The sequence below is a fragment of the Eublepharis macularius genome, chromosome 5, assembly GCF_028583425.1.
Source record: "Eublepharis macularius isolate TG4126 chromosome 5, MPM_Emac_v1.0, whole genome shotgun sequence".
NCBI lineage: Eukaryota > Metazoa > Chordata > Lepidosauria > Squamata > Eublepharidae > Eublepharis > Eublepharis macularius.
Genome location: NC_072794.1, coordinates 44,569,229 through 44,582,981, shown reverse-complemented (window position 1 = coordinate 44,582,981; position 13,753 = coordinate 44,569,229). Strand labels below are relative to the sequence as shown.

The window sequence follows — 13,753 nt, the reverse complement described above, 5'->3', positions numbered from 1 at the left end:
ATATTACTAGAATTTCTAGATAAAATTTTGTGCCCCACAGAGCAATTCTAAGTGGGTCTAATCAGAAGTCAGTTCTATGTTTTCCGGTGAACTTCCATCCAGGAAACTGTTTTTAGGATTGCAGCCTTATTCTGTATCTTAAAGGTGTTGTGGGAAAACTGAAGTAGTTGGAGAGTAAAGAAATAATACTGTTCTAATGAACACAATCCCCACATATAATTAAGAAGTCCCGTAATGAGCACTTCCCCTAATCATTCTTCCCCCAAAAGTAATGTTTGAGTAGAGGAGAGATAAGAATGACTTCAGATTTCCTGGCCCTCCTGTTCCCACCAAAAGAAAATCTTAATTTTTTATTTCATTTTCTGTTTCTTTACACTGAATTTCTCCAGTAAAATGGTTTTTTTTTAATTTAATGTCATTTGTGCATCAAGAACCCAACATTATATGTTTATATGATGTGCATTGTACTCCTAAATTGCACCTATTCTGACACTACATAATCAACATTGAAAAGCAGAGAAGAAAAAACAGTGAAGATACATAAACAAATACAGAAAAAAATGAAATGGCGAAAATTTGCTCATCCCTAGAGGATACCTGAATAGCAATATGTTCTTGTAAATAGATTTCTCCCTTCTCCCAAAAGACCCAAGGTGGATTATAGATGAGCCTGAATTTAAAACAAACTTAAATGAACATATAATGGTCTTGAGACCAAACTAGTCATATTTAAAAGAGCCTTTTTAATAAATTTAGTTTTGCAGCAGCATTGAAAAGCCATATAGCCAGTTCCTTATCTCTATGCACCCACTAAAAGAATATGGCCTTCCCTTAGCTGTTGGTAGACTAGTGGGTAAATCCATTCACAATAATTGGTACTACATAGTTCTCTGTCATGAAAAGGAAAGCAATCTCTTGGAATATTTTAACAAGTTTCCTGCTTTTCATTACCACAGCAGCTCCCAGACATGGAACACCTGCAAGGGAAATCCAGCAGTTGCCTAGCAACCCCAGCGTTCATATTATTTCCCTAGAAGAGGCCTCGGGGCAGCAGCAATTAGTGTGACCAGATGCAAAGGAGGATGGGGCTCCTGTACCTTTAATCGCTGTGGAGAAAAGGGGATTTCAGCTGGTGCAGCTTGTCAGACAGAGCAGAGAAAAGCTGCACCTGCATCTGGTCACTCTAGTAACAACCTGGAGATTGAGGTGTACAAGCACACAAATTTCACAGAGCAATATGTGAAAAACAGGTGCATTATTTCTATAGGTGCCATTCTCAGAGTCATGCACCTAAAATTGGGGGAAGGAAACACATTTCAAATAAGTAAATAGGATGATTCTAGGTTTGCCAACTGGCCACACACAGTATCTGTTTCGTCCACAAACATTTCTCTCATTACTGTGAAAAGCATCACTTGCTGCCATTGAAAAGCCCAAGAGCACACCAGGGCACAATTTCTGGCCTGTCTGCAACAACATATATTTATGTGCCTCAATTTTGCTGTGTTCTGCTCTTAAGACTTACAAGTGTTAGTTTCCCAACACATTTATTTTACACTCATTTATCTGGTTAGTTAAAAGCTCCAGAGCTTGGTAGGGTTATTTCCAGGGCTTTTTTTCTGGGAAAAGAGGTGGTGGAACTCAGGGGGTTGCCCTCGGAGAAAATGGTCACATGGCTGGTGGCCCCGCCCTGATCTCCAGACAGAGGGGAGTTTAGATTGCCCTCTGCACCATGGCGCAGAGGGCGATCTAAACTCCCCTCTGTCTGGAGATCAGGGGGCGGGGCCACCAGCCATGTGACCATTTTCGAGAGGTTCCAGAATTCTGTTCCACCGCGTTCCAGCTGAAAAAAAGCCCTGGTTATTTCTTAAATTACAACAGAAGACAACCATTTTGAGAAGGATATGAGCAAAAAGCACTGGCACTGATTGAGCAAAGGAGCATTATTAGCACGTCAAATAATCCACAGCACTCTTATCTTTGGAAAAAAACATTTTGTAAGGGGCTTTTTCTGGTCAAGAGGGTAAAACACTGACTGGCCATTCCTTACCACCATTTTGCCATCCCTGAAGGTTCTGTACAACAGGCAAAAGTTAATGGATGAAGTTTTTTCTAACATTGTATCTCTCATAGTTGATTCGTCTCTGCTATTCAGCCCTTGAGGCCCCCAGAGCTACTCATTAAAAGGTGGTAGAAGTACTTGCACTGATAATGCAGAACTGAAAATACAAGGTTATAACCAACAGGAGACTGCAGAAATTACCTTATCTGCGATCTCAGGGCCAAGCTACGAGTGATGAATGACACAGGTTGGACACTTGTCAGCTTCCCTCGAGTTTTGATGGGAAATGTAGGCATCCTGGTCTTGCAGCTTGGCTCTCTGTCCAGTGGACTTTTCAACTGTCACTTGTCCAACATTCTGCCAAGCTGCCTACATTTCTCATCAAAACTTGAGGGAAGCTGACAAGTGTCCAACCTGTGTCATTTGTCACTTGTAGTTTGGCCCTAGCATTAAATGGCATCAAGTGAACATCACAGGAATATGAATCTGTTGTTTTAAAACATATAGCTACTGAAGTCACATAGTGTAGCAATCCTACTGAAGCTAAGCTGGTGTAGATGTTGGTAGTTCCTCGATGGGAGACCTCCTAGGGGCCCTGGGTACACTTCCTTACATACTATGATAGAAGAAGGGCAGGATGTAAATATATAAATTGTTCCAGCTTCACAAATACCCATATTCCCTCTGCTTTTAAATATTTTAAAAAGACTTTTTGAGATCACAGCTTGCATTTTACAATTCTATGCCTTTCTCTTCATCCTTACCTATCCTCCTGCAGTGATCTCAAAACTATTATGTTATTTTCCTGCTGCTCAGGAGAAAAGAGTTCTTAACAAATTGCATGTAATGAATGAGTGGCTATTATATGTCCTGGCTATTAAAGGATTCTGATTGAAGCCTGTTGAGAATGACTCATCCTTTCCAGGTACCTAAAGACTTCACAGGAAGCCCCAGAAGTATATCTGGGTGACTCAAAAGTTTTTATCCTAAAACTTTGCCATAAAATAATATGGCAGATGAGCAAAGATATAGAGATAGTCATTAGGTATCCATATGAAAGCTTGCAAAATATAAAAACCTTCCTATAATGAGGGCCATATTTTAACAGTAAAAAATAATAATTGTAATAGCAAAACGCTTGCAAAGAATTCAGGCTGTCCAGTGAAAACAGAGCTTTAATCTGGTTCAGTGGAAGCTGTATTAGTCAAAAGAGGGAAATGAATCTCTGTTCCATGAGCTGGTTCCACGTGGAAGGGAAAGGAAAACCAAATAACTTGTGTGATAGCAGTATTGCACTTGACACATGCCTCACAACTTATTAAGGAAATGTTTGGATTCAATCTAAAGTGCTATGAACTGGAAGCTTCCAAATTAAGCTTTTCCACGTCTCCCCTGTCACAGAGCCACCCAATATTCTGAACCTAGGAAATAGGGAACCTTCACAAACCACTTGGAAGGAAAACATGATGTCTGTAGAAACTGTGGAGACTTGGCAAAAAAACATACCTCTCATCAATCTACATGTGCTGTTCTTATAGTATGAGTACTGTCACCCTCTTGTGGATCGGATTTTTAATTGATTAATCACTGAACTGATTCTAAAGAAAAAGCACACTTTGTTTTATTTTTATGATATGTGTTTGAGTTGCAGCATCAATCATCTTTGAACAAGCATCCCCCCCCTTTTAAAATGGTGCTTGTCATCTGTAGTTTTTATAAATCTTTGCATTAAAACTATTTTTTAAAATGCTGGTGCCTACAGCCCAGCTAGTCAGTGCCACCTTTTTAGCCGATCAGCATGTAATTGATTAACTCAACACATAGTTCTAATAATTATTCATCTGCTTTTCCTCCCATTAATACATTGAAGTCAAGTCTAATTGCACATCAAAGGGTGCCCCTCTGCTTACGATGGCACTGTAAAAGTGCCACCCTATGCAGAGTTACTTCAGTCTACACACATTGATTTAAATGGAGTTAAACTGCTGTAACACTACATAGAATTACACTAACAACTAGTTAATGTTTGCATCCCTAGAAATAAAACTGCTTCTTCTTGAGAAAACAGGTATTTTTCATGGCAGTAAAATTTTTGAAAATCCAAGAGAAACAGATGAAATCAATGGGCTTACACTGGAGTAATTCTGTTTAGGATTTCACTGTTAGTGTCATGGATTTCATTGATAAAAGTTCCCACAAAAATACATTTAAAATTGTAGTTTGGATGCATTTCCACCAACTAGCATGTAGACAAACAACATTTTCCCATCACTTGAACTACAATTTCTTGTTGCCGAGAAAAGGCTGTCTTCCCGCCTACCAGTGCTTCCCAAACTCTACCCAGCTTAGTGTGACAGAGAATGTGGGGCAAAATGAATCTCTCAGTAGGGGATGATTTCTGTGTTGGGGAAACAAAATGTCATGGTGAGCTACAGCATCATATTTTCCACAAACAGAGAAAGTGACATAATAAGCAGAACAGGAAAGAAGAGTTAAAGTTTTACCTTGTTGCATGAAACATTGTACAATTAAGCCTGTGATTTGGGATGGAGGAGGATATACACCAGCCTGGGTTTTGAGCAATTGCTCAGCACCCTCTGCGGCATCAAGTTTGCTAGCCTTTTGGAGATAATAGCAAGCCAGTTACCATTCTGCACAGGAAATGAAAGCAGCAATGACAAGGTAGTCAGCAACATTTTGCGCAGGGGATAAAAGGAACAACTTTAGCAGCACTCTACACAATACAAAGTCTTTTTTTTTAAGGAGGAACAAGAGGGCTTCTGGCTCACTTCCCAAGAAGAAATGGTACAGAGCTAAACCAGAGTTCAGTGCATTTATACTGAGAATCACACACATTACTAGTGAAATGAAAATTTAGAATATCCTATCCTTGCAAAAAAAAAAAATCTTCTTTGCATATAAATGCCCCGAACATACAATTCAATGTTTCAGTGATGCTGTAATATCCATGAAATTAATCAGAAAGGTTTTGCAAGTCAGTGCTTTTCAGCCTATAATGACTCTTCTGTGCTTTTAAAAACCAGCTGTAGCCATTTTCCATGGACCCCCTTCCGTTTTTTCAACTGCAGCCTCTCATAACACAGCATATTGAGGCACAGTAAATTAATGTAACCCGTAGTTTAGCTAATTGGAAGGAGATGCACTAGGGTAGTAATCTACCATAACTGCTGGAATAAGAGAAGGATTGAATGTAGAAAGAAGCCTCATCATCTTGAGTGAAGGGAAGACAGGCAGAAAAAAATCAGCCAACTAGTTTTTAAAAATGAAATGTGTGTGTGCTAGTTTGCCAAAATTCAATTCAGTTCATGTTTCAGTTAAATTGTTTGAAAACATGTCTGGGTGCAAATTTTGCATTTTGTATATTGAACATCTCTTGAATTTGGGATTTAAGTAGCAGAATTCTAATTTTATCTGAAGCAGGAAAGCTTGAATTTTGGCATTCATATTTATGTCTTAAAACTTATTTTTTTTTAACAAAATAGAACTTAGATTTTTTAAAAATTGAAATGATTCTTATGCGTGAATTCCATATTTGGGCAGTGTACCTTGGCCCGTTTGGCAGCCTGCTTAACTGAAATCTATATATAATTGGAAAGTTTTAGTGAAGAGAGAAACAGTGTAATCTTAAGAACACGTTCTTGGAAATGAGCCCCACTGGGTAGATCCAAGTACCATTCTGAGTAGACCTGCTTACTCTCAAGAAAGGAATTTGAATACAAGGCTTAAAAAAAGAATTCTCAATCTCAAATCAATTTCTTTATTCGGTCATCGACCAGTAAAAATCAGAAACAATGACTATATAGAGATGGTTGTTGTGGATTTTCCCGGCTGTATAGCCGTGGTCTTGGCATTGTAGTTCCTGACTTTTCGCCAGCAGTTGTGACTGGCATCTCAGAGGTGTATCACCAAAAGGCAGAGATCTCTCAGTGTCACAGTCTACACCTCTGTAGATGCCGATCACAGCTGCTGGCGAAACGTCAGGAACTACAATGCCAAGACCATGGCTATACAGCTCGGAAAATCCCCAACAACCATCGTTCTCCAGCCGTGAAAGCCTTCGACAATATAACTATATAGAGAAGTTATAGGAAAATAGAATTGGTCCAACCAATGACCAATAGTTAAAATTTAAAATCCATACATAAAATTTCACAACAAATTTCTGCAGGCCACTGAGAAAAATTTAGCACAGCTAATAGTGATCTGTTGGAAATCCAGTCCACTTATTTTTTAAAAAATCTTTTTTCAGTAACCTCAGCATAAAACAGTAATGTGGCTGCGTCTGGCTTCCAGGGCCTTGAAAAGGAAAATTATTAAATAATTTGTCTATTTGTGTTGAATAAAGAATTTGTGTTGAATAAAATTAGAGGTAATGTGGGTTTTATGTTGCTACTGGATGCAGCACACCAATTCATTGTCTGCAGGCACAATGGAACCGTATATTAGCAGATGCCGCCATGTTCTCTTCAAGACTGATCACACATGACCACTGATCACATGATTACTACCCACAGTAGACACAAGACCTCTTAAATGGCATTATGTACATTCATTTCCTGTGCATAGAGGAGGAGGAGGAATGAGTGTACTAGTCCATGGCTACTTACAATCTGGTTGTAAACACACCATGTGCACATGTTGGCTCTGTTTCCATATTTCGAAGTGTTCAATATGGTGTTCCTGATCTCGGGGAACAAAGTCTATATCTGGACATTTGTAAGAATGCAAATGCCATGTTCATGACCTGGCAATCACACATAAATGGTGGGTGCGTGGGGTGAATACGCTTGTTCCCACCCCCCTCTCTGAGTATAGAATTCAGTGTGGGTCTGAAGAAGACTTCTGTGAATCAGAAAAAACTTTCATATCACCTGAGATGCAGTGTTTTTCAATACTCACTTCATACAGACAGTTCCTAGCCTTCAAAGACACAGTACTCAGCGCACAGAATGCAGACTGTGTACATATAAGTGTGAACCATCCCCTCGTATTGGAAAATCCTTCAGGTATGTAATGGGGTGCACACAAAGTAGGAGGGAATGGGTGACTCCATCTGGTGTAGAACTGTGTCTTCAGCAGAGTTCCACAGCATTTTGGATTGCACATATTGTACAGTAAAGCATAGATGCTTTGGGAGACAATATGTTTTCCACAGAGATCTAATATGTGAATGAACAGCCAGGATTGCCATTCCAGCATTTTAACAGAGGAGAGAGAAATAAATTCTTAAGAGGTGACATTCACAGTATTTTTCGAAGCTCTTGGATATATTTCAAATTTAAATAGGAAAAGGTAATTAATTTTAAAATATTATGTTTTCTGTTTTATACCTCATTGTGATAAATATTATTAACTAAGTCACCTTTCTCATTAAGTAAAAGGAACAGGGCCTTTGGCATGTCAGTGCTTTCCTTGACAGGCATGCATACCTGCTACATCTGTCTATATAATCATTCAAAATACTGTCATTTGGTGTGTGCGATCAGTGAGTTTGTTAGAGATGCAGGTGAACTACAAAGAATAACTACGTATGGTCTGAAAGATGGGAAGAGGAGCTCCCTCACCCTCTTCCTCCCTAAATGGCTCTCTGATGAAGAAGTGCTCTAGTGAATGAGAAAGTTCCAGATAATCACCACCTGTTGTTTATATTTCAACATCAAAATTATTACTGTTAAATTATAAAAAAAAGACGAAGTGTTACCTATTCACAGTATGTAAATGTCCATTCAGTGTTTTGGGAATCATCAATTGCTTGTTCTTGTTCAATGTGGCAGTGATGTATTGTCCAAGTGTGTCCTAGACAAAGTCCAGTAATGGATGTTTGTACTTTATGTCTCTCTCCATACACGTCTGTTTAGAAACAAACAAATTAAAATCTTATCACAGATGTAAATAACAAATCCTAATTTCTCCTAATACATGCAGATCCTCCAAAGTTTGATAGGATATTGCCGAATATATCTTCCCTTGGGGTTTCTAACCCAAATCAAGGTAGGATTCTGTAAATTCCTACTAATCTAAAATAACTTTAACTGCTTTCATTCAGTCTTAGATGATGGCAAAAAAAGACCTTTTCTCTCTCTTTTTCTCTCTTTCTCTCTTTTTCTCTCTTGGGGCTAAGAACAAAATATCCTGTCCAAACAACCTACTGAGAATTATTATCATAAAAATGAATCTTACATGAAAAGGCTTTATATAACATGTACAGATATTACTCACTAAAGTTATAAGCACTTTTATAGCTTAAATTGAATATGAGTCCCTGGAGAAGACTGGAATTGTATAGGCATCGTGGTTTGCTTTATAAATAAGTTTTGAGACTTTCTGAGTGCCAGGGATTTTCTTTGTCTCCATCAAATCATTTCTTAATGTCTTTCTCTTCTGCTTTGTTTTTTTTTTTAATTGAAATGAATGTTATTTCAGTTGGTATTCAGCACCGAGGCTACACTGAAACAGAAGGACTTATGGAGTTGGTAGGAAAACTATATTCTCAGGGAATTTCTTTGAACAATGCAGCATTTTCAAAAAGCAGAGCTTTTCTCTTCTCTGCTTCCTTTTTCAGGAGGTCAGGTCACTTTGTAGGATGTTTCCCATATTCTTTTTTTCAAGCTTAAAGTGTTACATTTCCAGTAGCACTGACAGCAAGCTCTCTCCCTGAAATCCCTAGTGCACCAGTTCCACATCTGAATTCCAATGACATTCACACAAAAAATTTACTGACAGACTGTAGCATGATGATTATTCCAGAAAGGAATAGAGGAGGTATTTTTAAAAAGGCAAGCAATGAACGATATTGCAAAAATGCAAGCATTTTTAAATTTAAGTTCCTTCAATGACTTTGTACTGCAAATTCATTCAGTCGTATGTAAACCTGTTCATTATTTCACATGAAATGATCTTGTTTTCCCTCTCCTAAAAAAATAATATTGGTCTACAGCTTGCTATCATTATATACAGGATGTTCCTTTTAAACTTTAATGAATACAGATAGAGGAGGAAATGAACAAAAGAGAATCCAGGAAATAGCTTCTAAGCCAAACAAAATGTATTAGCAATTTGTTGAAGAGGTAGAATGGAGGGACTGCAGTCATAGCCCTTGATCGCAAGGATGAAATTGAGACTGCCCTAGATACATACATTACTAACAGCTGGAATTGGCTTAATCATAGTGTCCATATTATATTTTACAAGTTTTTCATGTGGCCCTTGAAGATATGTAAAATAACAGATCTCTGCTGAACAGCTCTCCAAGAAGATTGACCCTGAATTCCAGAGAACATTATTTAGTATGCATTTTACAATCAATAGACTATTGGTGATAATGAGTGAATCAGGATATATTTAGCATTTCAATTGCTTTTCCTTCTTGAACAAATGGACTTGCAAAGTTGTAACGGAGTGCCCAATGGATCTTGAGTCCTGTAGGATTAAGCATTATTCAATCAGCAAGAAAGATCAGGCATTGGCTAGACAATTTAAGGTCAAATACCTCAGGTTACTTATGATATGTGGTAATTATGTAACTGTTCATTCAGTGAATAGTTTATATTTGAAACGTTATAACTGCCCCTGGGTCATTAGCAAAATGCAACAAGTTTCAGGTTGCCTTGCCTATGGAAAGTCCAAGCAAAATAACCAAGTGCACCTAAATATTATCATAGTATTACATTTATTTAATAAGAGGGCTTACTAATGGAGCCGTGCAAGTACCACAGAGTCCCCACCCAAGCACTCAGTGTAACCAGCACTGTCCAAATTGACTACAATGATCATAGTTTGTGTTAGGGATGCCCAGACTAAATTTGTTTTCTCTTTTATCAAAACCATGAAGATTTACACCAGTAAAGCAAATAGCACTGTTCATATCTTAGCTTGTTTGCATGTGATGCTTGAGCATCTCACAATACACTGTATTGTGTAACCTGGTGCTCTTACAATTAAAAGTCAATTCATATGCAGATACTTTTTTTGTATGCAAATAAGCTTCTCTGGATCAGGATGCCTAAACAGTGCAGAAGATAAATTTCTGAAATATAGGATTTTTAAAAAACAGAAGTGTATATACTGTATGTTCACATTTTAATTGATTAATTATGAGCATCCTGTTCACTCTTTTTAAAATAATGATTGATTGTTTACATTTATAGCCCGCCCTCCCTGCGAGCGGGCTCAGAGTGGGTTACAGAAATGGATAGATTAAACATATAAAACAGTAAAGCAATAAAAAGAGAGACTTGCAGTCTCTGTCTCATACTACACAGCCAGCAGGAAAAGTAAAATCCCTAGATATCCTTGTTTCATTAAACACACACTCCCCAACCAAGAGTCATTAACAGTGCAATCCTAAACAGAGTTAACCCAGTCTAAGCCCACTGAAATAGTCTCATATTGGAGTAACTCTGTGTAGGATTGCACTGTAAATGTTCCTATTCTGTAGATTCATTCACCCACCCCTTTCAATATTAAAACTCCCATCTGATCTCATATTTAATGGTATGGAAACAATTTTGTCAGAAGTCCAAAGTGATATAGGAGAAATCAACTTTTATGATTCCTTCTCATGCTATAATCTTCCCTTCTGGAAACTGGGGCAATGCTGCGATGGGAAGAAGCTACAGAATGGACTCCTTTCATGTGACCTTAGATGTCCACCATTAATGAGCGGCACGGGAAAGTGTGCCTTTGCATTGGCTTCCACGACCAAGCCAATATTGGAAGTTGCCTCTTTGTTGCTATTGTCAACAACAGTCAAATACATTCCAAGGATGTATTTGCCCACAATTGATCACAGACAAATACATTGAAAATAACAGGGCTGGATCCTGAACAGTGCTTATTGGAGTGTGCTAAAAATATTCATTCCTGTTGAGGTTTATCTAGGCAGATTTTTTTTAAAAAGCAACTTTATCGTATTTTTTATAAAATTATTTCTTCCTATCTGAAGCTTTTCTAATTTACTGTTCATTTTTTTTAAACCTATCCAGTTGGTCCAAAATTAGCTTTGTCTACTGTTTCTTCAGTTCAAGTTGCAAACCACAAGAGAGGTAGGAATTCTTGCATTCATACAGTGATTTCCTAGCATTTGTTTTGTGTTGTGAAAAAGATTGCACTGTATGAATCTGGAATGTCTGTCGTGTGTACCTAGTATCATCTCATTAGTTGAGGATGCACATTCAAAACAAATGGAAGATTTAAGTATTGCTAAGGACATTAACTGCAAAAAATAAAGCAAAAAAGTGTGATTCATAGGCTATATCTAATTTCAAATAAAACATCAACCTCCATGCTATTTATGTCATCAAATGTGGACAACATTGTGACAGTGTAAAAATGAATGTTTGATAGATTGATACCTTTCCTACTAATTTCCTTCTGTAAATGGGGAAATATAATCCATTCTACTAAGGGCAAGTTCACATATGTTTTGAGAACAAAATATCCAATTTCAAAAGCATAATCTTTGAAAGCTGCACCTCATATATACCATTTTTTTCATTGCTGTATCTTGACCACACTTTCTTTGGATATAAATGAGATTTGTACAAAATCCATCCACAAGTTGTACAAATCTCATCATTTCAAAAAAGATCTAGTAGAGATTTGCAACTGCCATCCTTGAAATTTTACTAACAAGAACTCTCTTAGCTTCTATTGTAATTCTTTAGACAGTTGATTCTGAAGGGACCTCCATAATTGCCTTGAAATTTTTGCTTTAGGCAAAATTTGATGGCAAATATCCCCTTCATTATCTCAAGAGATTGTGTGGCTACCATATGAATTCCATTATTTTATCAAAACGATAGTATTAAATTGACTTTTTTTAGCATATCACAATAGCCATGGCTGTTGCCAGACAGACAGCCCCAGATGAGTACCTTTCAGTCAAAGACTGGAAATGTTTTGCCATTTTTCTTATTGTTTTATTTGCTTAAGCATACAATATAAAAGGTTGTGATTTTTTTTAACAAAAAATCAATGTTATCTTCGGTATATCATAAGTCATTGAGTGAGACTTGCCATGGCTCACAGGTTGATTAACCAAAAAAAAAAATCTTAGTTCTGTCCCTAGGACATGAGCCCCACTTTATATTACAAAGTTTTAGCAGACTGTGTCTCATGTAGAAATTGTAATGAAAATTGAATTTGTTTTCCAAATTAGATCTTAAATGAGTGTAAAGAAGAGGGTGATATGACAGTGGTTTAAAAGTATTTTTCTGCCATTGCAGAATAATCTTAATACATATAGACTGGAAAAATTGTTTTAAGATAGTAGAACCTACCATTTCCAAGCCAAAACATACACTGCCATTTTAGTTGCTGAGTGGAACCTGAATAAGAGGAACCAATGTATCTTTAGGAATTACAGATACAAAATATCAAAAGAGAAACAGGAATATTGCAAGGGATGTAAATCAAATGTCTCTGTAACAGTATCCTAAACTAACTCAGAAAGCTAACAAGCCATAGCATCATAGGTATATAAAAATTCTAATAACTGCATATTCAAGGAGTGGAAATAAACTCTGTTTACATTTGTTCGTATAAACAGTGATGTTAGTCTGTGTAAATGTGTTCCAGAACATGTCCTGGTCCATTGCATTTCTTTGGGGCTCAATAAAAGGGCAATTCGTGTGCTCTGTTTCAAGCACAATACTATCTTGCTGTCTGAGCTGCTGAAGCACAGTAGCTTAGGCCTCCAAAACTCTGTTTCATTATCTATTCGTATTATGTCAGAGTAGCTTCTTGTTCCAGAAAAGATTTTTTTAGAAGCCTTGAACTTCTTGAGACATAATTTTTCTGATAGAGCATTGTACCAGATGACAACAGGGCAACTCCAGGGATCCCTAGGAGGCCCTCTGATATTACTTTAGCAGTGTGGGTACTAATGTTTGCCTATACTGTTCTGTAATGTCAGAAGTTTCAGGTCATATGGAAGGAACCCACAGTGCCGTTCCTTCAACACTTGCACTTCCCCTCCTCCCACAGGAGCTGAACAGTACTAGTGTGGAGAACTCATGGGCTCCTCCCACATAACCTGGACCTCATCACAAATATTGGCACTCATGGATCCCATGTGATTAACTCAGATGAAGCTCTAGGTGGTTCAGGTGGTAGACAACAACATCACTTTTTTGTCCATTGTTACCTGTTCCCCAAGCCCTTGAAAGACATTTCAGTTCTGTTCAGGAGCAAATGAATCATAGCTAATAATTGTTCTAGTGCAAAGGGTGATTTTAGGTCCCAGCACCCAACAAACGAAAAAACACTGTTTCTTCATATTTTCTCCTTCTATAGGAGGAGCCCTGTATTTCCAGTACTTACTTTAAATGTACAGTTTTCCTAGTCATCTTAGTGGCTTGTTTTCTTGGTTTAATTCCAGGTTTGATCTGGCAGTGTAACTGTGGCCATATTATTGCAACAGATTATAGAAATCAGCTTTGATTATTGTTTCTTACTAACATAAGCCACACTTCCTCTCCTTTGTCAGTGAAGGCTCAGTCTACATCTAAACAAAACTGGACAATTTCAGGATATGTTATTTGAATCCAATGGGCCCAATCTAGCCATAGTTAAGCATTTTTACATCCCATTGATTTCAGCAGAAAAATAAAACGTGCTTAAATCTCTCCTGTTGAAATCAGTGGAACTTAAAAGTGTTTGAAATTGACA

At 37.5% G+C, this 13,753-nt stretch overlaps 1 protein-coding gene across 5 annotated transcripts in view; it reads left to right on the top strand.

Moving 5' to 3' along the window:
• Positions 1-13,753, top strand: part of NTNG1 (netrin G1) — a 314,681-nt gene that overhangs the window by 241,566 nt on the left and 59,362 nt on the right. For 2 of the 5 annotated variants that reach the window (XM_054981786.1, XM_054981784.1), the window contains exons 6-7: positions 8,009-8,074; positions 11,068-11,127. The exons of 1 other annotated variant lie outside the window; for it this stretch is intronic. In XM_054981786.1, coding sequence (XP_054837761.1) covers positions 8,009-8,074; positions 11,068-11,127 — 126 coding nt within the window. The remainder of the gene's footprint in view (positions 1-8,008; positions 8,075-11,067; positions 11,128-13,753) is intronic. 2 more of the 5 variants (XM_054981787.1, XM_054981785.1) reach the window with 1 other exon arrangement.